The sequence below is a fragment of the Salvia splendens genome, chromosome 5, assembly GCF_004379255.2.
Source record: "Salvia splendens isolate huo1 chromosome 5, SspV2, whole genome shotgun sequence".
Lineage (NCBI taxonomy): Eukaryota > Viridiplantae > Streptophyta > Magnoliopsida > Lamiales > Lamiaceae > Salvia > Salvia splendens.
In genome coordinates, this window is record NC_056036.1 from 2,720,312 (window position 1) to 2,743,491 (window position 23,180).

Here is a 23,180-nt window from a genome sequence, read left to right on the forward strand (position 1 = left end):
AATGTGGGGCCTAATACCATTTATGAAATATTTCAATTGCGGCTCCTAAAGTGGGATATCCAAAAATGGTAAATCGGGACTCTTAAAGTGGAACGGAGGGAGTAAGCAAACTATGGAGCACACTACTACGAAAACCAATGAAAAAAAGCGAAATTTAGTTAACAAAGAAGGGATCTATATAATCTAATTTCTACCAAGTACTAGTACTTTCTCTCTCCGTCCGTATAAAAATAGCATTAGTAACGAGCGAAATTAATTTAATAAAACATTAGTTAAATAAAAGAAAGATATTGTTGATAAAAAAAATTGAACATACTTTATTAAAGAAAGAGAAATTTAGCATACATAAATAGAGATTATTTTAGTAGATGAATGAAAATAGGAAAATTAAGACTAATTTTCTTGAATATTAAGGAATACTAACTTTGAAAACATATATTTATAGGAAATTTAGTAGCTCTTAACCAATATAGACGAGACATTGCGAAATGGAACAAAGGAATTATACTAAATATTCTATCGGATAATTTAAAATTTTTTAAATACGCATCGTTTGCAGTAGATGATGTAAGTTACAAGATACAGTAATATGTTTGTTTATTGCTGATTATGATTAAAAATTCTAAATTAAGTAGTGCAGACAGTATAAAAGAATAATCAAAATTAAAATTGCGATTGCATGAAACAGCTAAACAAAAATGACAAATGAATCGAAGAGAGAGAAAGACGCGACGACTCGCTGCCGCTTGAATTGTACGTCACTGCAGCGCCAGCAACTGCAATAGATTCCCCTTGACCTGATCGGCTGACACGTGCACACCTGAAATGTACACGTGTACGGTGCGGTGGGATTAAAAGATTCTGCCTTTTCACCGTCTTCCACTAATTATTTTGAGCATCTACGTGATCTGCAGCTTAGTCAATTGAGAGATTTATTTTACAATTCCATTAATTGTGCTTATAAAGTATCAATTCACAGATTTCGCCTACCAAAATAATACTGGTGTGAGTTACTCTATTTTTCTTATTACATGCAATTATAAACATGAAATTAAAGTTTATATCTATCCACTTAGAGTTCGAAGGCACCGCGAAAATTGGGACTCGTTTCCGAGTTGAATAAACAATAGTTGATTAAATGTCAAAAATCAACAAATAATGTGATCTCTCAAGAGAACCAACAATAAATAAATAATAATTTTGTCAAGTTCAGGAGCGGTTAGATTGAAAAGATTGGAGTTCATCAAATGGATAATTAAACATAAATTTAGATATATATAATCGAAAGATAAGAGTCATAACCCTCCCACTTCAACAAAAATAAATTAATTTAGTTTCAAATTGGATGAAAAGAGAAAATAAGGTGTTGAATAAATGATTCAATCTTTACTTTTATGTATTATATCTTGCTATAATATTGTAAAAATACCACAGTATGCTTCTTAATCTATATTTTATTTTTATCTTGCTATAATATTACACCATTAAATTAGAAAGTAGAAACACGCCATAAAATACTTCTTATTTTCCACCCTAATTGATCATATTAAATTAGCAATTCTCTATTCAACCATTTTAGCCGTAAATGTAACTTTGCCATATTATAATACACTAGTTAACCAAAATATCAAAGTTGATTAAATTTTCCGAGAAACTAATTAATTTCCTAGTTTAACCTTCGAGTTGAAATCAATAAAACAAAATCAGACATTATTAGCAAAAATTAAAAAAATTGAAAAAATGCATTCATTTAATGAGAGAGAGAGAGAGAGAAACTGTATGTATTCATGTGTGAAGCGGCGGAGTAAACACCGGCACCGTCGCAACAAAACCACCGCAGGACTTCAAACCCAACCCATTATACTTATAGCACTCCGCCGCGGCTTCCTCCACACTCATATCACAATCGATCGCCTCATTGACGATTTCAGGACGTCGCATCTCCTCCTCCGCCGCATCGCCGCCGCTCTCCTCAACGCCGTCGTCGTCGTCAACGTGGACGAGGTTGAGAACGAGGCGTCCATCAGATCGATCGGCGACGAAATAGTCATGGCACCTCACTCTCTCCTCTCTGATTATCAATCTGCCGTCGCTCGTGTAGTACTTCCTCATCACCCACGGCATTGGCGACCGGTGACTGTCCGCGCGCACAAGCCACGAGATCGGCGGCGGAAGCTCCTTCTTCTCCGGCGCCGCGGGGCGCCTGTGCCTGCTGCGGACTGCGGCGACGTCCGATCCGAGATCCAGACAGCTCTCGGCACCGATGCGGTCTCCGAATTCCGGATCTGGCATGTCAATCGATCGGTAAGGCAAGGGATTTGGTGATTGTGAATTTGGGGGTTTTCCATGAGCGGCTGAGATAAATATACAGGAATTGGGGGTGACAGCTAATCATAAAAAAATCCGGGGATTGGGTGAAATTATTATTCGGATTACGATACCTGAATTAATATTAATTTTGAATTATGAGAGAATTAATTTAGGAAAATTAATTCTTTTTTTAAAATTTTTTTCTGATTTGGTAAATCTTGATATTTCCGGTTGGATTTCCCTTTCCATGCCGTGATAATATGAAAAACTCTTTGATGCATTACCATATTCGTTTTACACAAGAAAATGACTATAGTCAGAATTGTAATATAAATGTGTGATGTGTCTAATTAATTGAAATTACTGGATATAAACTATTGAATTTAATATTTATACATTCGATGCCTTATTTAACGAAATTACTAGTATTACTCATTCATTACGTCTTCGCCAGCTATTAAAATTGGATTAATTTAAGTTATTGTTATGGAGTAGTATATATTTAAGAAAAATATATCTTCTTTCTCAATTTCATTGTTTGCTCTTGAGTTATGTTAATTAATTTCAAAGTACTGTGAATTAGCATTTTGCGAACGCAACCTGTGTCATTATATAACAAAATCATTTAATTTATTATCAATAATTTTGTTAAACAGTGTGCCGACTTAATAATACTATTATGATCGGTCCAATTAAAGGAATGGGCCATTAATTTGTTTGCCTTAGCTGGCGTTCGGTTGCCGTGACTAATATCATGAGACTATCCATCTAGGATTAAGTTGTGAGATTATTTTAATTAGAGGGGGAGGTTATGACTAATTATCATGAGACTATCCATCTAGGATTAAGTTAAAGGGTTCAATCTTATGAACCAAACATGATACATATTTAATCATGAGATTTAATCTTATCAACCGAACACCCCTAACATATAAATTAGTCTTAAATAAATGTACATATAAATAGTTGTATATTTATTATTATTGTTGTTAATTTAAATAGAGAATAAAACAAAGAACTGTTTTGGATGCATTCACATAAATTACTGTGGAAGTTTTCAATGAACCTGGTAGCCAGAATTTGAATAAATGAGAACTTACCAAATTCTGATTCTGACTACTATCATTTATCTCTGACCTCCACTTCTATTCGTACTTTATTAAAAGGAAATAAACAATGTCTTAAAATATTGTAATTAAATTATCATAATTGCACATATCATCTGAAATTTTATTTTTTAAAAAAATTAATGTTGACGTCACTTATGACAAGTGAAACAATATTGTATTTTAAAAAATATTATCGCCGGAATTTTTCCGACTGATTTATGAGACATAAAAAATTGTTAGAGTTTCATACTCTATAGTATTTCTCGGTAATTAATAACCTTAATTTAATTTGCACAATGATTATTAACTCTAAACAAAAGTGGACAAAAAAAGGGGTATGTTGGTAGAGCATCTCCCGAGGAACAGGAGAAGAATCAGAAACAGTGACAGTATTTGGACCAATTTCCAAACCATTTTGTATATCAGTATATACGTACAAATATTTATTGCATGCCATCCTAATTTTTTTTTTTAAATAAACTTTAATTAATTGCATGGCATATGGCGACGTGCACTACAGCTACGTAATCATTAATTTGGATTGATTTATTCATCGTGTGTAGGATTATAATACTCATTAATGAATTTATGTTTGTTGCTAGTTTTAATGATCAACACTTCAACAGTAAAATCGTGGATTTTGATTAAATTCATCTGTCTTAACCTCAAATTTTAAATTAAAAAATCAGGATTGAAGCCAAGAAACTATAAAATACAAAGAAAATGACATAAATTCGGTTAGAGGAGAAAATAGAGAATATTTGAAATTGCTTGATTTTTCATTCCAATTATGAAGAGTGAACTAAAAAAAATGTCTCTGGACAATAGAATTTGCACATTTCCGATATCTAACAAATAAATTATCACTAGAAGTTTTTGCACTGTTTTCAAACTTTGTTGCCATATTTTTACTCTTTAGTCTTAAGGTTATTTTAATCTTTATATTTAATATTTTCTCTCTCACCTTTTCTCTCTCTGTTTCCACTTTCTTCTCTTGCATACACTCCCTCCATCCCACAATAAGAGTCATGTTTTTCCATTTTGGTTCGTCCCACAATAAGAATCATATTTCACTTTAACCATAAATGACAAATAGACCTCATATTTTACCAAATTATTTCACTCACATTTTATTATAAAATCAATATATATAAGTAGGATTCATATTCCACTAACTTATTCAACACATTTTTCTTTAAATTTCTTAAAACCCGCGTCATTACTAAATAAGACTCCTATTGTGGGACGAGGAAATATTTATTTAACTTTTTTTCTCATCCCTCCATTTTCTCCGTATTTCTCAATTTTATTTCATTTTTTCTCTCTCTGTTCACTCCATTTTCTCCATTTTCACTCATCCCTCAATTTTCTTATCCCTTTGATCAGTTAAAACTTAAATGTCCAATACACATCAAAGTAAAGACAACTTTAATTTGATGAGTATATTATTTATAAAAAATGAAATAAAAGAATATTTTTAAAAAAAAATTCTTTACATGAGTATATTTTTGGACAAAATTGAAGCCATGTGTTTGAAATAATATCGTACAAGATTTTTTTTTTTATCTTAGATGCGTCCTAAAAGTTGTGGCCGCCTTACTTTAGGTATTATAAATATATTTAATATTGTTAAACTTTGTTACTCTTACTGTATTCGGAATGACTAATTTCAATGTTGTTACTGTACTGTATTTCGATATGTCGTACTGAAATTCGGTATATCGATTTTTTATAGTTATCAGATTTCGGTTTGATATACCGCAATATAGATATTATAAATATATGTAATATATATGTGGCATTCACAATTTTATCATTTTTTCGGTCGGTAAATGAAATTTCGTACCGTTAACATACCAAAATCACGGTATACCAAAAATTTAACATTTCAATATTCTTTCCACACCTAAATGTAATTGCATAGTATAATATTATGTCTTTTATCCTATGGAATAATCCCTCCGTCCAACATAAATGTTTTATACTGCCATTTTGGAACATTCATCGCTAAATATTAGTACTACATTTCAAATTAATTATATTTGAAAAATGCATTGTACACATTATATTTTATTATAAAACTAATATATGAGAATATAATTACTTGCAACACATTAACATTTTTCACCAATTTTGCTTTATGTTTATTAAAATTCATGTCAATGTCAAGTAAAGCAAGATATTTTATTCAAAATGGAAGGAGTGACACATAATCCAACTAATTAATAAAAATATTACTAGTATTAACTAATGAACATACGCAATCATATAATGATAATTTAAAAAATATTTTATTACTAATATTATATGCACTTACAAAATCACACAAAGATTATTTATATGTTAAAAAGATTTAATTACTAGTATTAATTGTTAAAATAAGTTGAATCATGCATACTCCATATTCCATAGGAAGAAGGACACAATAGTATAAGCAGTTATAGTTTTACACAATTTTGATTTCTTATTCTGAGTAATTGTAATGATATTTATTATATATTTAGATGATTAGATATACCTAATATGGAGTATGATTTATTTGGGGTTTGAAATTGTATATAAATGTGCATTAATACTTTCATCGATAAAGCTAGAAAAGTGCAAATTATATCAAACGTGCAAGGTGCGATGCTATAGATTTTTCCCTGGTATTTCTTTACTATAAAATGTGTAAATTAGTTTATATGCCATAATTATAATTTACTTTTAAAGATCACAAAATTTAAAAGTCAATTCGGATTTTGCCAATTCCAATTATTCAACTATATTACGTCAAACCTCAAAATCACTAAATTTTCACTGATATTCATGAGAAAACCTATTCTTCCCTATAACTATTTTGGCATGCAAAAACGAAATCTATCCATTAATTTTTCCAATATTCAGATTAATTCATAGTTGACTGCTAATTCAGCCTCTGAATTCAAAGCAAAAAGAAGTTTCTTCTCTTTCGTTTAAAAAGAAAATATTTATCCATTTTATTGCACCCCATAAATCTTTTAGTCATCGATTCATCTCCGCTACCGTTTCTTCCTCTCAATCTCCCAACTTCAAAAATTCCCCAAAATTTGATCTTTTCTGCCCCCATCACCAGTAGATCTCTCAATTCTTCACAACCAATTCTGATTCAGTCATTCAGAGTTATTTTGCATAACGAATTCGTAAATTTTTGATGAGATTCTTGAAGAATATACAGCTGAAAAGTGGTCAATTGTGGTCCAAAAGCCGAGCTCTTGACATTTCTTTTTGACATTTTCAGACAATCCCTGAAAAGTCTTGATCTAGATGTGGTTTTACTTTTGTTGAGCTACAGTAGACGTATATTTTCGAATAAAGTTGGTGACTTTTTCATATTTGTTTGATTGAATTTAAATAGCTGGCTCTGGGAAATTGAGGGCTTTAAACAGTATTGAAGGCTTATTTTGATGGCTGTGGATGGATTAGTTGAGCTTAAATTTAGGCTTGCTGATGGCAGTGATATTGGGCCGAGCAAGTATAGCTCTGCCACAACTGTCACTACTCTCAAAGAAACAATCATTTCACAATGGCCCCAAGGTTTATATATTCGAACTCTCTTCTTGTGTTTTCCCCCTGCTTTATGTGTGTTTTGGGTTGCTTAAGTGTTAGTTGTGGCTCTTGTTGGGGTTTTAATGGCAGTGCTGAATAGTTGTGTTTTGAATCTGTTGCATCTTGTTATGTTTAGTTCTTGATTCATTTGCTCTTTTGTTGCTTATTTGAAAACTGATGGATGATTGTGAGGAGTTTATTTAGGAGAAAGGGTCATGCTAGTGTTAAGGTTATGTAATCGAACTTCACATTAGATTAGTTTTTTAGATACGCGTTGGCTGAATCCGTACCATGCTGGACTGATGTTGGAACAAGCTCTGTTAACTTCACAGTAGAATCTTGATTTTGTCTTCCATACACCTGTTATTAGCTGCGATGGGAAATCTTCTTACTCGTGAAAATATAACGTGTTAGGCCGGTGAAGTTGATTAGTTCATAGGGGTTTTCGCGTGCCTCTCATGGTTTTTAAAGTAGGCTGACCCTTTCGGTTACAGTTTTATAGTCGTAGTGATATTTAATAGTATAAGATTTGGAGCAGAGCAATGCTATATATTTCTCATGGAATTATGTCTTGATGCTCGATCCTGTCCTTCCGTGTTGAACCGTAGCAACTGATACATAGCGAAACTTAAACTTCACTCTTTAACTGCATGATCAATTTAGACTCTCCCGTTCGTGTCGCCTATAACAGTGTTATCTGTATGTTCTGTGTCGTGTTATCCATCAACCTCATAGAGGCACTTTGATGTTGCAGATAAAGAAAACAGACCTGAGTCCATAGACGGTATAAAGCTCATTAACGCTGGGAAGATACTAGAAAACAACCGAACCCTTGATGAATCACGAACTCCTCTAAGTGAAGTTCCAGGAGAAGTCATCACAATGCTTGTCGTAGTGCAGTCTCCTCTTCCAGACAAACACAGTGGTAATAAACTACTTCTTGTGCTCTTGAGTATGATACAATATGCTCTGAGATTTAGGCGATGTTTGTTTTAGCGCACATAGCAAGAAAAGTAGAGCAAAACCTGGCTTCGATACTGATGTATGTGTCTACTTTATTGTCTCAGATAAATTGCAGCATGAATCCCATCAAAAGACCGGATGCTCATGCTCGATCATGTAACGTGTTTGGCAGAGCCAAAGCAATGTCGTTTACAGGCATTTTACATCGTATTACAAGCATTTTACCATGATTTCTGTTTCAGGCAATGATGTGAATTTTAGAGCACTTTATTTATATATTTTATAAATACAACAAATTCAAAGATTGTCCCTATAACCAATCTTGAATTTTTCTCACAACATTGGTGTTTCATTAGTGTTTTAAGTTCATATATTATTGTACAAAAAGTTAATACAATAATAAACAAGAAGGAAAAACACTTATCAAACATTTTGTGCAAAATGAAAACTTTTCGTATAAATTTAAAATATTGGTGAAACATTTTGTACAATGTTATTATTCCACGCCCTTGGGAGTAAGGATGTTTGGTTCACACCGATTAAAATCTGAACCACTTATCACGGGTTGAACCAAAATCGGTCTATCATTTCTTTTAGTCCAATTATGATTTATTTTTTTTTACCATAATTGACATTAATAGAAGTTAAAAATACTCTAGTACAGTAAATTCTAATTCTTGACAATGGCAAAAAATAGAATAGAGAGAAGGGAAGCGAAACTAACCACATAAAATAATTGAAAAACATTAAAAATGATTTTTTTTAAAAAAAAGTGTAGAATCCAATTGTGATTCACATGAACTCATAGAACAATTCAAAATTTACACGAAAACATCACCCAATCTAAGTTTTCCAAATCAGGACTCCTTCGTCAATTCGTCTTCACCAATTTCTCAATTCATTCCTAGAATTCCGTCGAAAATCATAACTATAAACGTGAGAAACCGACTAAATCAGGCGGGGTTAGCTGGAGACGATGAGCAATCTGAGGGCTATATGCAGGCCCCACGCCGTGTTCGCTTCCATGGCGTGTTGCTACAGATCGATGGGTAGGGTTTCGTCGCTTGAAAAGCACAGCCGCAGCTTGGGACGGCCGCCGCCGCCGCCGCCGCGTTATATCGCGGTTTGGTTCGATAGGTTGGGGGAACATAGACCGTATGAACCGCGGGTAAGGCAGAATCGGCAGAGGAGAATGGTTGCTACCAAGGCTTCCAATTGGACTGATTCCAAATCTCCCTATGAAACCCTTGGTAACCTCTTTTTTGTCAATTTTTCTCGGTTTGTGTTATTGTGCGATTGAAATATTTTGGGGATAGTGTTGTGAAAATTTCTGCAATTTTATCACGATTGATTTACAAATCTGCAATTTTTCACTCAGAATTGGAGAAGGATGCAAATGAAGAGCAGATTAAGGTGGCATATAGACGACTGGCTAAGTTCTATCACCCTGATGGTTTGTCCCTATTCTGATGTACCTTATTTTGTTTTACTTCTTTCTTTATGCCCTATGTTGTGATGAATATGAAATTTGAAGACATAAGAAAATTGGACTTGCTCTCAGTTAAGAAAATAAAAAATGTTCTGGTTTGGGGACCTTAAATTTGCTGTATGAGTAATGAGGTGTCTCTTTGACGAAATAGCGGTCAATGTGTAACCAGCGAATATACGCCGGTCACATTCTGTTGTTCTTGATCATAAACTGGAAAAATTCATCAACAGTTGTAAACTCTGATGTGTCATAGATTTAATGTTAATATCGATGTTGTGGTTTATATACTACCAAATATGAAGTGAAAAATTCTGCTTAACTGTGAATTTTTTGCATTGGTCATTAATGCAAGCTCCTCGAGAAGCATGGATCAGACTATCAGATAGAAACATCTTCTTAAAGAAATTTGATTCAGTCACTAAATTTCAGATAACAGGTTCATTGCGAACTAAACTTATCATTCTATTACCTCTGCTTTTCATGTGTTGCAGTTTACAATGGGAGAGGGACCTTAGAAGAAGATGAAACAGCAGAGACTCGGTTCATAAAGATTCAGGCTGCATATGAGCTTCTTATAGATGAGGAGAAACGGAGACAATATGACACTGACAATCGTGTGAATCCAATGAAGGTATATTTGTTATTGGCCCTTCTAACTATCCAGTCGTGTCAATAGATCTTCATAATGCTACAGTTCCTTGCTTCTCTATATTAGCAGCTTCCTTTGTCCAACCTTAAATCCCATTCAGCTTCTGTGAGAGATTTAAATTTAAAAATATAAAAAAAATATATGTCATCTGTTCAGAAAAAAACATTAGGCTGCTTAAAAGCGTAAAAAATGTACTATAAAGGTCGAAAGTTAATCCATAATTTTATAATTAGTATTGTGAGTGGTATCCATTGTGAAGGATGATAAATACACAATCAACAGTATATAGATTCGAAAAGGATCGGGCGAGAATGACAATTGCAGTAGAGAAATGTTAATCATTTTCAGCTCTTTGAACCTCTGTCCCGTTAAAGAAACCGGGACTCTTTTTAGTAGCTCATGTTAAGATTCATTGCATTAGTCTGTCAGATATAATTCAGGCTGTTGAGATTGTTCAGAAATTCTAGCTAGTCCAAGTTCTTTAGCAGTTCATGTTTTTTGTTTTCCTTCTCACTTCCCATTTTCCTCACCCACTGGAATTTTATAGGCATCTGAAGCATGGATTGAATGGATTCTGAAGAAGCGAAAAGCATTCGACCAAAGAGGTGATATGGCAATTGCAGCATGGGCTGAACAACAGCAACTCGAACTCCATCTCCGTGTACGCCGTCTTGCTCGTTCAAAGGTGTGTCTCTGACTCTCTGCTGCATTACCTTGTCGCTGATATTAAACCAAAGTATTGTGTTGCTTAGAAACTGTGCTGTTTGATTCGATATTCAGATTGACCCAGAAGAAGAAAGGAAGATACTGGTGAGAGAGAAGGCTTCAATAGAGCAGTTCAACAACACTTTAAGAAGACACACACTCATCCTGAAGAAAAGGGATCTCAATCGCAGGAAGGCCGAAGAAGAAAAGAAAAGGATAATCGGACAGCTTCTAGCAGAGGAGGGCCTTGAACTTGACAATGATGAAGATAAGTAATCCTACCTAGTTATTCTTAACTTGCATTTATCTAGATATACGTATATATAGACAATGAAGCACAACTTAGTTTGTAAGGAGCTTCCCTCCGGTCACGAGGTAAATGAGGAACCATTATTGATCCTCTTTACAAAAAAGATGCATGTACTATATGATTTACTGTTCAAAGCTATGTAACATACTTGTATATTTAAATCAAAACATATGTGTATGATTTACTGTTCAATGCTTTGTTAGCTCATTCATAGTTCAAATTTTTTACAGTACTTATCAGTAATAAACATCAACATTTTTGCTAGACCAAACATGCAAAAAGATCCATAAAAAAGGGACATAAAACAACCGAATATTTCTTCTGATATTTACATCTGTCTAAGTAGACTCAAAACTTGTCTCATTTGGCAACATTTCTTCCGCTTGAATTGCCTAGGATTCCATGACTAGTACTACAAAACTGGCTAGGCTAAAGGCAAAAGCAGCAGCGACAACAACAACGAGAGAAACGAATTGTCAATTAGATGGGACGTGGTAGTATTTTCCTTTGCACATGCAGCGGTAGACGATGGGGCATGACTCCACAGCGCACTTGTTGAAGCTCACCATCACCCTACGGCAAGGGCTGCACGCTCCACATGCGTGCGAGCAGTCGGGTAGGCTCGACCCTGTCGGGTAGAGCTCCATACCTAAGTCTCCCTCCTGCCCATTTTTCTCACCCTTGTAGTTGGCATCTCTACTGTGGTGGGCAACTGTGAAATAAACCAACAATAAGTTAAATGTGACAATGTATAACTAATTTAACATAAAGAAGAAATAATATATACAGGGATTTTAATTTACAATGATATTGCCTGAGAGCTTGACCACAGGGAAGCAAAAAGAAAAGAATCAAAACGACCGACAAGGCAATACTATAAGTTGGCCTCATTTTTATAGAAAATTTCTTTCTAATATCACAAGATTTTGATGGGAAATGAAGAAGGTGTTGAGCATATATGAGAAGGAATTCATTTATAAGATATATTGGGGTGGAGAATTTAATGTTGGAAGGATGTACATTACAATCTGATCAACTTCACATGAAAAGGGTGGGAGTTTTCCAAAGTCACGAGTTGTGTTCATGTCTTATAAAATGGTCTAAAAATTCAAAAATAAATGACTATTTTACAATTGCTTTGAATAAAACCATAAGCATACCGTATTAGGATATTAGAGGAGATGAGTATTTCGCGTTTAATTTGAAATATATGGATAACGCAAAGTACATTAATGGTGAGGGGAGAGAGATGAGGAGATTCACGTGGATGTTTTGTGTTCACTGTAAAATTGTGGATTCAAACTCTGAACTGAGGATAAAACGTGATATGATAAGTACATATATATATATACGACATCAACACTTTCTCTACCAGTCCCCTCTTAACGGGCATATGGTCGACGATTTGAGTGACATCAATTCGGATCACAATTGGTCCTACACTAACAATTCTATCAATTTTTAAACGGTTTTAACCCGATTTCGATGGTTTTAACAGTCCCATTCGGGTTAAAACCGTTTAAAAATTAACGGAATTATTAGTGCAGGACCAATTGTGATCCGAGTTGAAATGTTCATAATGCAAAAATTCAAAAGATAAAGTATAAGACCAAAATCATAAAATGGATATATGCTCAGAATCCGTTTTGGAGTTTACTCTAAAATAAATTGTGCACCACAACACGATATTCCTAAAATTGAGTGTTAGTAATAGTGTGATGAAAGAAATGAAAATAATGAATGATACGAGAGCTCCTCTAAGTGTTTCCAATTGAGCATAATAACTTCGAATTCAACACTCCACCGTTTTCCCCTCTTTCGAATTCTACTCCATCTCTTTCGACTTCTAAAGTGAGACACATATTGCCGACGACATAAGTATTATTTATTGTCAATAGGTATATAACATGAATCTTCAAATAGGAGTGTATATATTTCCCCCCAAAAAAACCATAAATCCATACAAAACTATAGCGTTGGAGATTAATTACACACAAAAAAAAAAGAAAAAGTAAAAAAATCATCCGACTAATTGAATGTCGCCGAGATCAAGCTGCGCGGCGATCTCCTCCAGCTGCTTCTTGACGCTCAAATCGATCAATTTCGAGCCGGAATTCCCATACCGGATCGTGATTCCGGCCAGCAGTGACTTGTCGATCACCGTCTTGAGCTTCACATTCTTCGCCCCGGTCAGCTTCTGCACGCGCTTCGCGATCTCCGCCAAATGCTGCGGCTCCAGATCCACCACCGATGCCACCGTCGCCACCTCCGTCTCCGACAGCCGGTTCGCGATCAGCTCGAACTCCGCCGCGATCTCCTTGATCAGATCCACGCGCTTCATGTCCACCAAGATGTTCACGAAGTTCGCCACGTGCGGCTGCAGCCCCAGCGAGCGGGAGATCTCGTCCGCGATCTCCCGCTTCGCCTCGTCGCTCACGGTCGGGTTCGTGAAGTAGCTCAGCACCGCCTCGTCCGAGAACACCTCGGACGCGAGCTTCTCCACGTCTGCGGCCGTGGCGGCCAGGGTGCCGTTGGCGACCGCCACGTCCGCGAGCGCGCTGGCGTAGCTACCGGACGCGGTGTTCGCCATCCTGGCCCCACAGCGGCCGCGGCCACGGAGGAGGGGCTTGAGGGTGAGCCTTGTGAGCTTGAAGTTTGAGGAGAGGGAGAGTTTGGTTGGTGGCTTGGATTGGAGTTGCGCCGACGGTGGAGAGCGGGAGCGGAAAGTGATCGGAGTTTGCTGTAGGGCGGCGGCCATTTTAGCGGCGGCGTGATGAGTGCGAGAAGAGAGGGAGTTTTGAATGTGTGGATATTGAAAACTTGAAATGGGTATGGGGGGTTTAGGCGGGGAATAAACGGATGGGATTGGATGTGGGAAGAAACGGACGGTTGATATCGGAGTGAGCATCTAGTGATTGTGATGAAGATGTCATCTTATCTCAAGTAGAGGAAGGAACGTGTGACACGTGGATGATTTTTTTGCACTGGATGAGTGACAATTTTCTTATGCATAGTGTGATTGACTGTTGATAAAACTAATACAGACTAAAGTTGATTATTATATTTGGCTAACTTTTTTTTCGTCCACATATCAAGAATAATATATTTTGATTTATGTATGATAGTTCCGTTAAAAAATCAGCAGTGGACGCATTATGAATTAATTAATGAGTTAAATGCAGATCAATACATATTTCTTCTTTCTTTCAAAAATAAAAACTTTTGAAACAACTCAGCTCAAAAAAATAGAAAATAGAAAAAAATAGATTGATGTATTGTTAGGGTATAATAGGTCTCACCTCATCAGAGAGAAAAGTTCTTTAAATAAAACTTTCTATTTTTAAAAAACGTACCGAAATGAAAATAGTTTTCATTTTTAAAAAACAGACTAAAATCTTAATAGTTTCTTTTTTTTTATAGGACGGATGAAGTATTATTTAGGACCAAAAGCATTTTTAAAAATAGATTAAAATCTTAATAGTTTCTTTTTTTTATAGGATGGATGAAGTATTATTTATAACCAAAAGCTAACAAACTTATAATGTGTGGAACCAATTTTGGATTTTAAAACGCGATTGACTGTTAATTTTTTACATAACCATTAAATACAGACCAAAAACACTGTTTACAATAGAAAAAAGTAACACTTTTTTATGAGAAAGTATAAATGACCATTTTTAAACTTTATTCATAATAAAATATCAAGTGGTTTAAAGGGAAAATAAGGACAATGAAACCCAATTTAATTAATAAAATGCTTCTCTTTAATCTAATAAATTAGAGCATGGAAGGTTTAAATAGATAATAAGAAGGCCTAATAGTAAGGTTTGAGGTCAATGAGAGACTGCCCAATACACATTTTCCATTTTACTGATGATGCACCTGACGTCTCTATATTTTCCACAAAAAAACTACTAATGCTTAATTTTTTTCCAAAAACGATTAACTTGGATATTAAAAATTTGAAAGGAAGACGTAGATAATGTCTACAAAAAATATTCATTGATTTAAAATGATTTTAATGGCGCTGAAGTTACGGGCCTAGGAGCATAACGGGCCGATTTTTTTGCATTACAAAGGGCCCATAATATATTAACTGTAAAGGCCCAAAATAATTTGGGCGTGGTATCAAAGTGTATTAAAACTGAAATAATATTGAACTAATGAAAAAAAATGGTCAATGGTTACTAATTGGTTATGGTAGCAATTTTTGGTCAAAAAAATGATCAATCGAATTTAAGAAACGAAAGAAACTGTTTCCAAACCAATTGAATATTTGAATTTAATCATGAAAGTGAAAGAAACCATAAAAAACAAATAAAATTAGATGGAAATATTAATAAACAAAGATAAGAAGCTAGAAAAAATTTGTGTGACGCTGAGAAAAAAAAAGAGCTCTTTGAATATAAAGGGGGTTGGGGAATAGGACATGTCCAAACAAGTGGGAGCCCCAAAGTCTTGATTATTAATTGAATGTCTTACCAAAACTTGACTATAAACTTTCATCTTACAAACTAAATAGTACTTGTAGTGTAGTAGATATATGTGTGTGTGTGTGCTCACACGTGTGCATAATACTTACATGTGTTTGCAAGTTTAATATATAACCCTACATTCTTCTCTATATATGCCTATATGGATGTCCTCCACAAATTAATTTTTTTTAGGATATGACCCTACATTCTTCTCTATATTTCAACCAAAAATGCCATCAGTGCAAGTCAAGTTGTGGATTTTACTTAAGCTACAATATATACACATTTTTTCAAGTTCAAATAAAACAAATTAATAGATTAGAAGTTCAATTCATATGTGCAAATACAAGTGCAAGGGTGTATGAGTTGTATTGTATCTTGATACAAAAATTAAAAAGAGCAAACTTATTTCCCATGATATATCGTTTCCTTTCCTCAATTTAGAAAGGAAAATTTGGAACACAATATTCTACGTCCTAGTCCAGGCGATATGGAATATCTACAATAAGATAATTTTTCAATATTTCAAGGCCAACGAGAGACATAGAAGAAAAGTAATTCTGGCACTTATAAGAATGAACCAGAGGGTGATGTCCAAAATTTCCGTTTCACCAGTAGCCGATGCTTGAACACTGATGCAGTATAGTACTAATAATAATATTAGTGTTTTCTTCATTCCATTCAATATGGTCATATTTTTCAAATAACATGAGATTTTAAGTAGAGCGAATGAAAATATTAAAGTATTGAGAAAAATATAGAATGAGGAGAGAGAAGAAATATGTTTTATTAAAAAAAGATGAGTGTAGTACATTAATATTTTAGTAAGTACTTCATTCTACGTTAATAGAGTCATTTTTCTATTTTGAAAAGTTACAAGTTAATTGAGTCATTTCTATTTTTGGCAAAAAATAATTCTCCCTTTTACTGTATTCTCTCTTCATCTCTCTTGTTTTATTCTCGCTTACTTTTTTCACCATCTATTTAACACACTATTCTTAAACTTCGTGCGAAAAAGAATTTATCTCTATTAACAAGGAACATAGAGTACTTCATGATGTTTTCAAGATAGCAATTTAGAATTTCATAATTGTTAAATTGAATTGCATTCAAATAATTTCTTAAAAAATTAAAAGTAGTAGTGTTTTTGATATAGTGGAGAACAGAAGATAGGACCCTCTTTAATAGTAGAACTTTATTTCTCAATGGGGCTGTTATATTCAGTCTGACCAGTCGTCATGTTTATTATACATTTATTAGTATTAAATTGAAAATAATATTTGGCGTGCCTCAACTACTTAAACTAGTCCCTGTTATTTAGGGAGGAAACAAGAATCAAGATTATGAGATCCCCTAATTTAATAGATTCAAGGAAGAATTAATTAATTAATTAATCAGCGTTAATGGGGACTTAGTGTCTTTGTTTGATAAAGATCACACATTCATAATATATAATATACATACAATGTAACAATGATACACACAATATACATCTATATACATTTTTAAGTATATGAATGAATTAATTTGGACTAGTAATCTTTGTATATTCTATCATCATGTCACGAAAAGCAATATCACCGTAACTGACATATATATATAAAACTCATTATGATTTTATATTTTTACTATAGGAAATTAGGTGTATACACGGTTACACACTGCTTTTCCTCTTTATTTTTCTATGATTTTACTAATTTTGTATTAAAACTTATACAGTTAATTAAGTAGTAGACGAAAATGGTATCTAATTAATAAACGCAAACCAATAATTAATTACTATATTATGGACTAAGTGATTATAATTGGAAACCACATGCCCACTAGCGCAAGTGGCCATTTTCTAAATTTGTTAATTCACAACCAATCCTATTATATCTATATATAATTAGCTTTCATCGATCATCTATTATAAACGTTGCCTCATATCAACTTGCATCCATTATAATAATAGTTGTAATATACTACTACTACTACTACTACTACAATAACTTTATCTTCAATAGTTGCATCGAGTCACGAGAAACATTTATTCAATTAGTTACCTCAATGACTAGGTAAAAATATAGGGGAAATGTATTTTATTTTATTTTATTTTATTTTTGAGTTTTCAAGTTTGGAAATTTTAAAAGTATTAACAAATTTCCGGTTAAATCTATATAAATTATTAGTCTGTTCTATGTAAAATTTTAAAGTATTAGGAAATAAAATAAAATATAAGTACTACTATATTTTTCACCAAAAATAATTTTTACATGAGGATTTCTAAAATAGACTATTCGTTTGTTCTACTCTTCTATGTGACATATTGATAATGTAAAAGTATATTATGGGATTTCCAGTTGGATTTAGCATAACTAAAGTAATGTTGAGAAGAAAGCAACTTTTGATTAAAGTTATTCTATTTATTTAATATTCCATGTTGTTTCCCAATGTACTGCAGAGAGTATAATGCAAATCGCCACAAGACCAATCAAAAGAGCATAAAACAAATAAAAAAGAAAACATATTCATTTCCCAAGGTCCAATTACAAAGTAAAGATGCTTTATTCATCAATAATAATAATAATAATAATAATAATAATAATAATAATAATAATAATAATAATAATAATAATAATAATGCATGATGCTTCTTCCTTTTGATCTAATTAAAGAACATCGAAAGCGAACATGATAGTAATACGTAGTACTAATTAATTAGTGTTTGCTTAAGTTCAAACAGTACAGTTTGAGGCATTCTAGATTTTAAATTATTTGTTAAATTCTCTGTTATTTTTGTATTTTAATTGACAGTACAATTATGTACACAAGCAAGAATTCATCAACATATCACATATGATGTCTCGAAATGTTTAATAAATTAGAAATATTTTTATGAACCTGTAATGTTACGTAAATGAATAAATACATTTTATGTGTATGATACTTTGACCTAATTAAACAGCCACCCAAATTCAAAATTATTTGAATTTTGAACCTTTGTTATCTCCACTCGTTAGTATAGTTTGATAGTTTGTATGGCTTAAATTTGCTTAGTATATAAATATATAATATTCCATATTGTAAGTGGAGAATTAAGAGATCCTATTTTAGTAATTAGGGGTGGATTGAGTTTTATACACTTTAGATATTTTGGTTCGAATTCATGTGTATTAAAACCCTAAAAAACCAAAATCTGAATTATGTTAGTATAAAATTTGCGAACTTCAGTTCTGATTTTTCAGATTTTCTTATATTCCGAATCGTATTTTATTCAATATTGTAGATTTTTGAGTAATTTGGTTCAATTCAATTTTAATTTTTTTCATTAAAAATTTGAAATTTTTAATTGGTTCAAAGAATTCAATAGAAATTCTAATACCCATTCCTAGAAGAGGTGAATGTGTATATGGGATGGATAACAAAATACTCCAATTATTAATAAAGTGAGGAAAACAAGGGAGTAATGAAAAGTAGGATGCCTTTTTGCAAGAAAAATACTTATAAATCGGAAAAAAGAAAAGAAAAATAAAATTTGGAATCAGAAAAATAAAATTATGTGGTGTTGCATTTGGTGAACCCTACTGAAGCCATAGTGGGTATAAAATTAAATGGTCCCACAGCCAAAATTCATTTTCGTTGGCCCCAAACTTCACATTACCTTCTCAAGTCTCAACCAATCAGTTTAATTTTTAGAGAGACAAAGATAAATTATTCGAAACTTTAGGAGCAAAATGAATATATGAAAATCTAACGTCATCTACTTAGCACCAATCCAAAATCTCTTTTAGAAAGTTATATCAGCATATTTTTTAATCGAATTGGAATTCTCAAAGAAATAATTAATTGTAAAATTATATTTACTAGCTTATACTTCAATATTAATATTTCAACATCGCTTTTACCATGAAAATGTTAGAAACTTACGTCAAAATCCAATGATATTCGACTTGGGCTCTCAATGATGTAAAAACAATTTTAAGTAGCTATCAATACAACTATTCATACATCTATTATTTGTTGAAAAATGATTGCATGTTGGCCCACATTAAATTACTGCTCTAGTATGGCCAATTTATTATGATTATATGGTGATTTTGTCCCCAAAAAAAATAGTTATGTTTCTATTTTGATCTATTCATAAAAATCAGTCCATATTTATAAGTTTTTTTTATAAGAATGAGCCTTATTTTCAATTAATAATATTTTAGTAAATACTACTCTTTTTTCAATTAAAACTTATATTGTACTACTCCCATTTATTACCGAGATTATTTTTTATAAACGAAGGAAAATATTAATTGTGCAGTAGTACTTTACTAGCTAGTGTGAACCATATTTTTCTTTCGATTGTGACATATTCCTCGGTCCATAAATAGGAATATCATTTCTTGCAAACATAGATTTTAAATAAGGTAAAGCAATGTGAATTAAAAAAGAAAAGTGAAATGTAAATCTCGTTATAATACTAGTCATATTACTTTTACCATTTAGTATTTCTAAATTCTACATTAAAATAATTTTATTGTGATCTTGTTAGTTAGAAGTTACAGTGTACCTTCAAGTCTTCACCATTAGCCATACGTGCAAGATTTGGATTTTGTAAATTGATTTTAATTAATTGGAAGCATGAAATAGCTTTACACCAAAACTTTTCCCATCACCTTGAGAGGTGAAATTACAAACACAGCCCCAATTTACATGCATATTCATATACCCATCCAATATGGATACATACATACATACATACATACATATAGATGCTAGTTTTAGCCTATCTGCGCCGCCGTCACCTTATCGTCGGCGGTGGCGGCTTCCTTCTTCGACGCCGTAAATGAACACTTATCTTTTCTATCATCCTGATTAATTTGCTGCTGCCTACACTCTAGACTGCAGAAAGCACTATCACCTCTGCAGAAACAATCATCAATTAACACAAATATTAAAATAAAATATGAAGAAGTACTGGAAAAAAATTAAGATGATGATCAATTGAATATAGATATATGCGATTCGGATTTAGTAGATCGCGAATTTAAAAAGTGATTGTTTAATTAAAAGTGATGTAAATTGTACCTGTACATGAAGATATCGTGGCCAGGGACGAGGCGGCGGTTGCAGAAGGAGCAAACCCTCAGAAAACTAGCAGTTTGAGCGTAATCCTCCGAATTGCGCCGCTGGAGCCTCGGAGCAGCCGCGGCGGAGGCCATGTAGTGTTGATTTAGGTCGCCGTTGAACGGATTGTGAGGATCCGACGGCTGATAGAGCTGCGCCACAGCTCCGCCGTTGAGATCCAAGGTGAATTCGGTCATGCTCGTAGTCCTCTTTATCGGCGGCCGACCTCTCTTCCCCACCATCATGTCTGCTCTAGAAGCTTCCTCTCACAGATTTATGATTCAATCGAGGCGATTTGTGAGAGAGAGAGAGAGGGAGAGTGCAGAGAAGGGGAGGGTTGGGGAAGATAACGAAGAGCCAGAAACGGGGGAGGAGATCTGAGCCGTTGATTTGGTTTCTGATTTGAGAGAGGATGAATTATTGTTGTGGGAGGCCACGTCAGCGCTCGTTTTATTTTATTCCTATTTTGGAGATGGATCAGAATTTGGAATCTTTGGCGATTATTAAAGCATCCACAATAGGAATAGCTCATCAATAGCCTAGTCATAGCCTAGCCACAAACTCCTCCTGCCACATCGTCAACACTAAAAATCCACCTGTCACATCATAAATAGTCCAGCAATAGCCTAGCCACATCATAAATAGTCCAGCCACATCAATAGCCACATCACTAATAACAATTATATAAAAATGAAATAATTAACAATCACACAATATATAGAATTTAATTTACGAGCCATATACGGGAAACATTAATAATAATATTAAAATTTTAAAAAGTACAATAATTTAAAAAAGTACAATAATTTAAAAAAATTACAATAATTAACAAAAAAGTACAATAATTCACTCCTCTGCTCCGTCGTCGTCTCCTCCGTCGTTATCGGCACCATCGCCTCCGCCTCCGCCGCCGCCTCTACTCCCGGCGGCTTCCCTCCGTGCCGCATCCAAATCCTCCTGCATGCTCAGGAGCAATGTTTGAAGCAAACTCTTCTCCACGGGGTCCACCGCCGCCCGCCATTCGGCCATCGTCTTGACCATCTGAGCGCGCGTTTGTTGACGCGCGAAGAATTTGAGATCCGCTGTGGATTGGCCAATGGGGGATGCCGACTACTGGGAACCCCAGGCTACCCCCCCTCGCCTCCCGTTGAGCCCGCCTGTGCCCAACCGGGTGAGTTCGACGAGCGAACGAACGAGGGGTCGGGACCTCCTGGGCCGTCTCGGGGAGGTTGTGGGAACCACCGCTGCTGCCGCTGAAATCACCGGCATAGTTCAGTCGTTGCTTCTTCGGCCAGCCAACGTCGACACCTACTCGGAACTTCTCGGAGTCGTTCAGCATAAGATAGCAGTTCCAGTAGGTGAAGTCCTTATACACCCCATTCAGGGGAAGGCTTTCTCCGCTATCCTCCTGCAGTCTTCCTCCGTTTGGCCACTGCTCATCATGCGGAGGGCGTTGGTGTACAAGCCCGAAAATCGGGAGACCGCAGCCCTGATTCGGTCCCACCCCTTCCGGCAATCATCCCCGGTGCATCGCCTCCCCTCCGGGCAAAACCTCTGGTAGGTTGCTGCTATCTTGCCCCACAAGTTGACGATCCTCTGGTTGTTCGAAACGAGAGGATCGTCGCAAACACTCACCCACGCCTTGGCCAGCGCGACGTTCTCCGCGTCCGTCCACCTCCTCCGTACCGAGCTGTCGTCCTCACCCGGCTGCGAGGACTCGCCGACCCTCTTCCCCTTGTTTTTCTTCTTTGGGGCGCCACGACCCCACCCTGCGCCCTCGTTTGAACGGGAGCATCCGGAACACCGAGAAAATCTAACCCCAATTCATCGAATGAGAAAGTGTCAAATTGGGGCAATGGCTGCGCCTCCGTTGGGGTCGATGTGTGCGACGAACCAATCGAAACTGGGGCGATAGACGTCATCTGGCGTCCCCTGTGTCGCCGGGGATCCCCCCTTCGCCGCTACCCCCCCAGGCGTCCCCTGCGTCGCCTGTACCCCCCCGGGCATCATCTGCATCCCGGGTGCCCCCCGGCATCGCCTGAAACCCCCCGGCGGACTCCCCCCGGTTGGCATCCCGGATATCATCTGCTGCCACTGGTACATGTTGTAGTATGGTGGCATCTGACTCCATCCACTTCCCACGGGAACCGGGGGAGTTTGAGCTTGAGACCGCTACTCCCTGAAGTAGGCTTGTTGTTGAGATCCATTTACCGTTGTTGATCTTGTACAGAAATTTAAATAGAGAGAGTTCTCGTTAAAACAAGTGGTAAGAATGAAAATGACGTGCAAGACGCGTATATATAGTGTTTCGAAAAAAAAATCGCGCTAGGCGATCCGGACGCTGCAATAGCACCGAGCGGATCACCCAACGCACCGCCTAGTGCCATAGAACCGCCGAGCGCTAGACGGTTTTTTAATCCGGAAACCGCTAGGCGGTTGCAATAGATCGCCTAGCGCACCGCCTAGCGCCGGTGCTCGGTTAAGCGGTGTGCTAGGTGCTATTGTG

General features: G+C 35.2%; 6 protein-coding genes across 6 annotated transcripts; 2 read left to right on the plus strand and 4 right to left on the minus strand.

Moving 5' to 3' along the window:
• Positions 1 to 796: 796 nt before the first annotated feature.
• On the minus strand, positions 797 to 2,317 carry LOC121803520. The gene is made up of 2 exons (XM_042203158.1): positions 1,777 to 2,317; positions 797 to 908 (listed from the first exon to the last, which is right to left on the minus strand). Exon 1 carries the CDS (start codon positions 2,290 to 2,292, stop codon positions 1,786 to 1,788), a length of 507 nt encoding a protein of 168 aa, XP_042059092.1. The 5' UTR covers positions 2,293 to 2,317; the 3' UTR covers positions 797 to 908; positions 1,777 to 1,785.
• Positions 2,318 to 6,844: 4,527 nt separating this feature from the next.
• LOC121803398 (membrane-anchored ubiquitin-fold protein 6-like) lies at positions 6,845 to 8,204 on the plus strand. The gene is made up of 3 exons (XM_042203066.1): positions 6,845 to 6,974; positions 7,741 to 7,911; positions 8,054 to 8,204. The coding sequence occupies exons 1-3, from the start codon at positions 6,845 to 6,847 to the stop codon at positions 8,107 to 8,109; spliced, it is 357 nt and encodes a 118-aa protein (XP_042059000.1). The 3' UTR covers positions 8,110 to 8,204.
• A 536-nt stretch (positions 8,205 to 8,740) lies between these two features.
• LOC121805417 lies at positions 8,741 to 11,294 on the plus strand. The gene is made up of 5 exons (XM_042205260.1): positions 8,741 to 9,199; positions 9,328 to 9,402; positions 9,930 to 10,069; positions 10,635 to 10,772; positions 10,868 to 11,294. Exons 1-5 carry the CDS (start codon positions 8,926 to 8,928, stop codon positions 11,066 to 11,068), a joined length of 828 nt encoding a protein of 275 aa, XP_042061194.1. The 5' UTR covers positions 8,741 to 8,925; the 3' UTR covers positions 11,069 to 11,294.
• Positions 11,295 to 11,402: 108 nt separating this feature from the next.
• Positions 11,403 to 12,032, minus strand: LOC121805418 (protein EPIDERMAL PATTERNING FACTOR 2-like). The gene is made up of 2 exons (XM_042205261.1): positions 11,906 to 12,032; positions 11,403 to 11,814 (listed from the first exon to the last, which is right to left on the minus strand). Exons 1-2 carry the CDS (start codon positions 11,991 to 11,993, stop codon positions 11,579 to 11,581), a joined length of 324 nt encoding a protein of 107 aa, XP_042061195.1. The 5' UTR covers positions 11,994 to 12,032; the 3' UTR covers positions 11,403 to 11,578.
• A 933-nt stretch (positions 12,033 to 12,965) lies between these two features.
• LOC121803088 (ATP synthase delta chain, chloroplastic-like) lies at positions 12,966 to 13,932 on the minus strand. Its single transcript, XM_042202796.1, has one exon. It carries the CDS (start codon positions 13,858 to 13,860, stop codon positions 13,123 to 13,125), a length of 738 nt encoding a protein of 245 aa, XP_042058730.1. The 5' UTR covers positions 13,861 to 13,932; the 3' UTR covers positions 12,966 to 13,122.
• A 6,225-nt stretch (positions 13,933 to 20,157) lies between these two features.
• On the minus strand, positions 20,158 to 21,086 carry LOC121803089 (FCS-Like Zinc finger 5-like). The gene is made up of 2 exons (XM_042202797.1): positions 20,636 to 21,086; positions 20,158 to 20,470 (listed from the first exon to the last, which is right to left on the minus strand). The coding sequence occupies exons 1-2, from the start codon at positions 20,917 to 20,919 to the stop codon at positions 20,329 to 20,331; spliced, it is 426 nt and encodes a 141-aa protein (XP_042058731.1). The 5' UTR covers positions 20,920 to 21,086; the 3' UTR covers positions 20,158 to 20,328.
• Between the last annotated feature and the right edge of the window lie 2,094 nt (positions 21,087 to 23,180).

Bases quoted from the DNA above. Each gene is read 5' to 3' on its own strand.
- LOC121805418 (XM_042205261.1), bottom strand. From the start codon at position 11,993: ATGAGGCCAACTTATAGTATTGCCTTGTCGGTCGTTTTGATTCTTTTC. The intron at 11,815-11,905 runs GTAAATTAAAAT...TTTATTTCACAG, and splicing joins AGCTCTCAGGCAATATCATT to TTGCCCACCACAGTAGAGAT.
- LOC121803089 (XM_042202797.1), bottom strand. From the start codon at position 20,919: ATGATGGTGGGGAAGAGAGGTCGGCCGCCGATAAAGAGGACTACGAGC. The intron at 20,471-20,635 runs GTACAATTTACA...TTGTTTCTGCAG, and splicing joins CACGATATCTTCATGTACAG to AGGTGATAGTGCTTTCTGCA.
- LOC121805417 (XM_042205260.1), top strand. From the start codon at position 8,926: ATGAGCAATCTGAGGGCTATATGCAGGCCCCACGCCGTGTTCGCTTCC. The intron at 9,403-9,929 runs GTTTGTCCCTAT...CATGTGTTGCAG, and splicing joins TAAGTTCTATCACCCTGATG to TTTACAATGGGAGAGGGACC. The intron at 10,070-10,634 runs GTATATTTGTTA...GGAATTTTATAG, and splicing joins ATCGTGTGAATCCAATGAAG to GCATCTGAAGCATGGATTGA.
- LOC121803088 (XM_042202796.1), bottom strand. From the start codon at position 13,860: ATGGCCGCCGCCCTACAGCAAACTCCGATCACTTTCCGCTCCCGCTCT.
- LOC121803398 (XM_042203066.1), top strand. From the start codon at position 6,845: ATGGCTGTGGATGGATTAGTTGAGCTTAAATTTAGGCTTGCTGATGGC. The intron at 6,975-7,740 runs GTTTATATATTC...TTGATGTTGCAG, and splicing joins CATTTCACAATGGCCCCAAG to ATAAAGAAAACAGACCTGAG. The intron at 7,912-8,053 runs GTAATAAACTAC...TTATTGTCTCAG, and splicing joins TCTTCCAGACAAACACAGTG to ATAAATTGCAGCATGAATCC.
- LOC121803520 (XM_042203158.1), bottom strand. From the start codon at position 2,292: ATGCCAGATCCGGAATTCGGAGACCGCATCGGTGCCGAGAGCTGTCTG.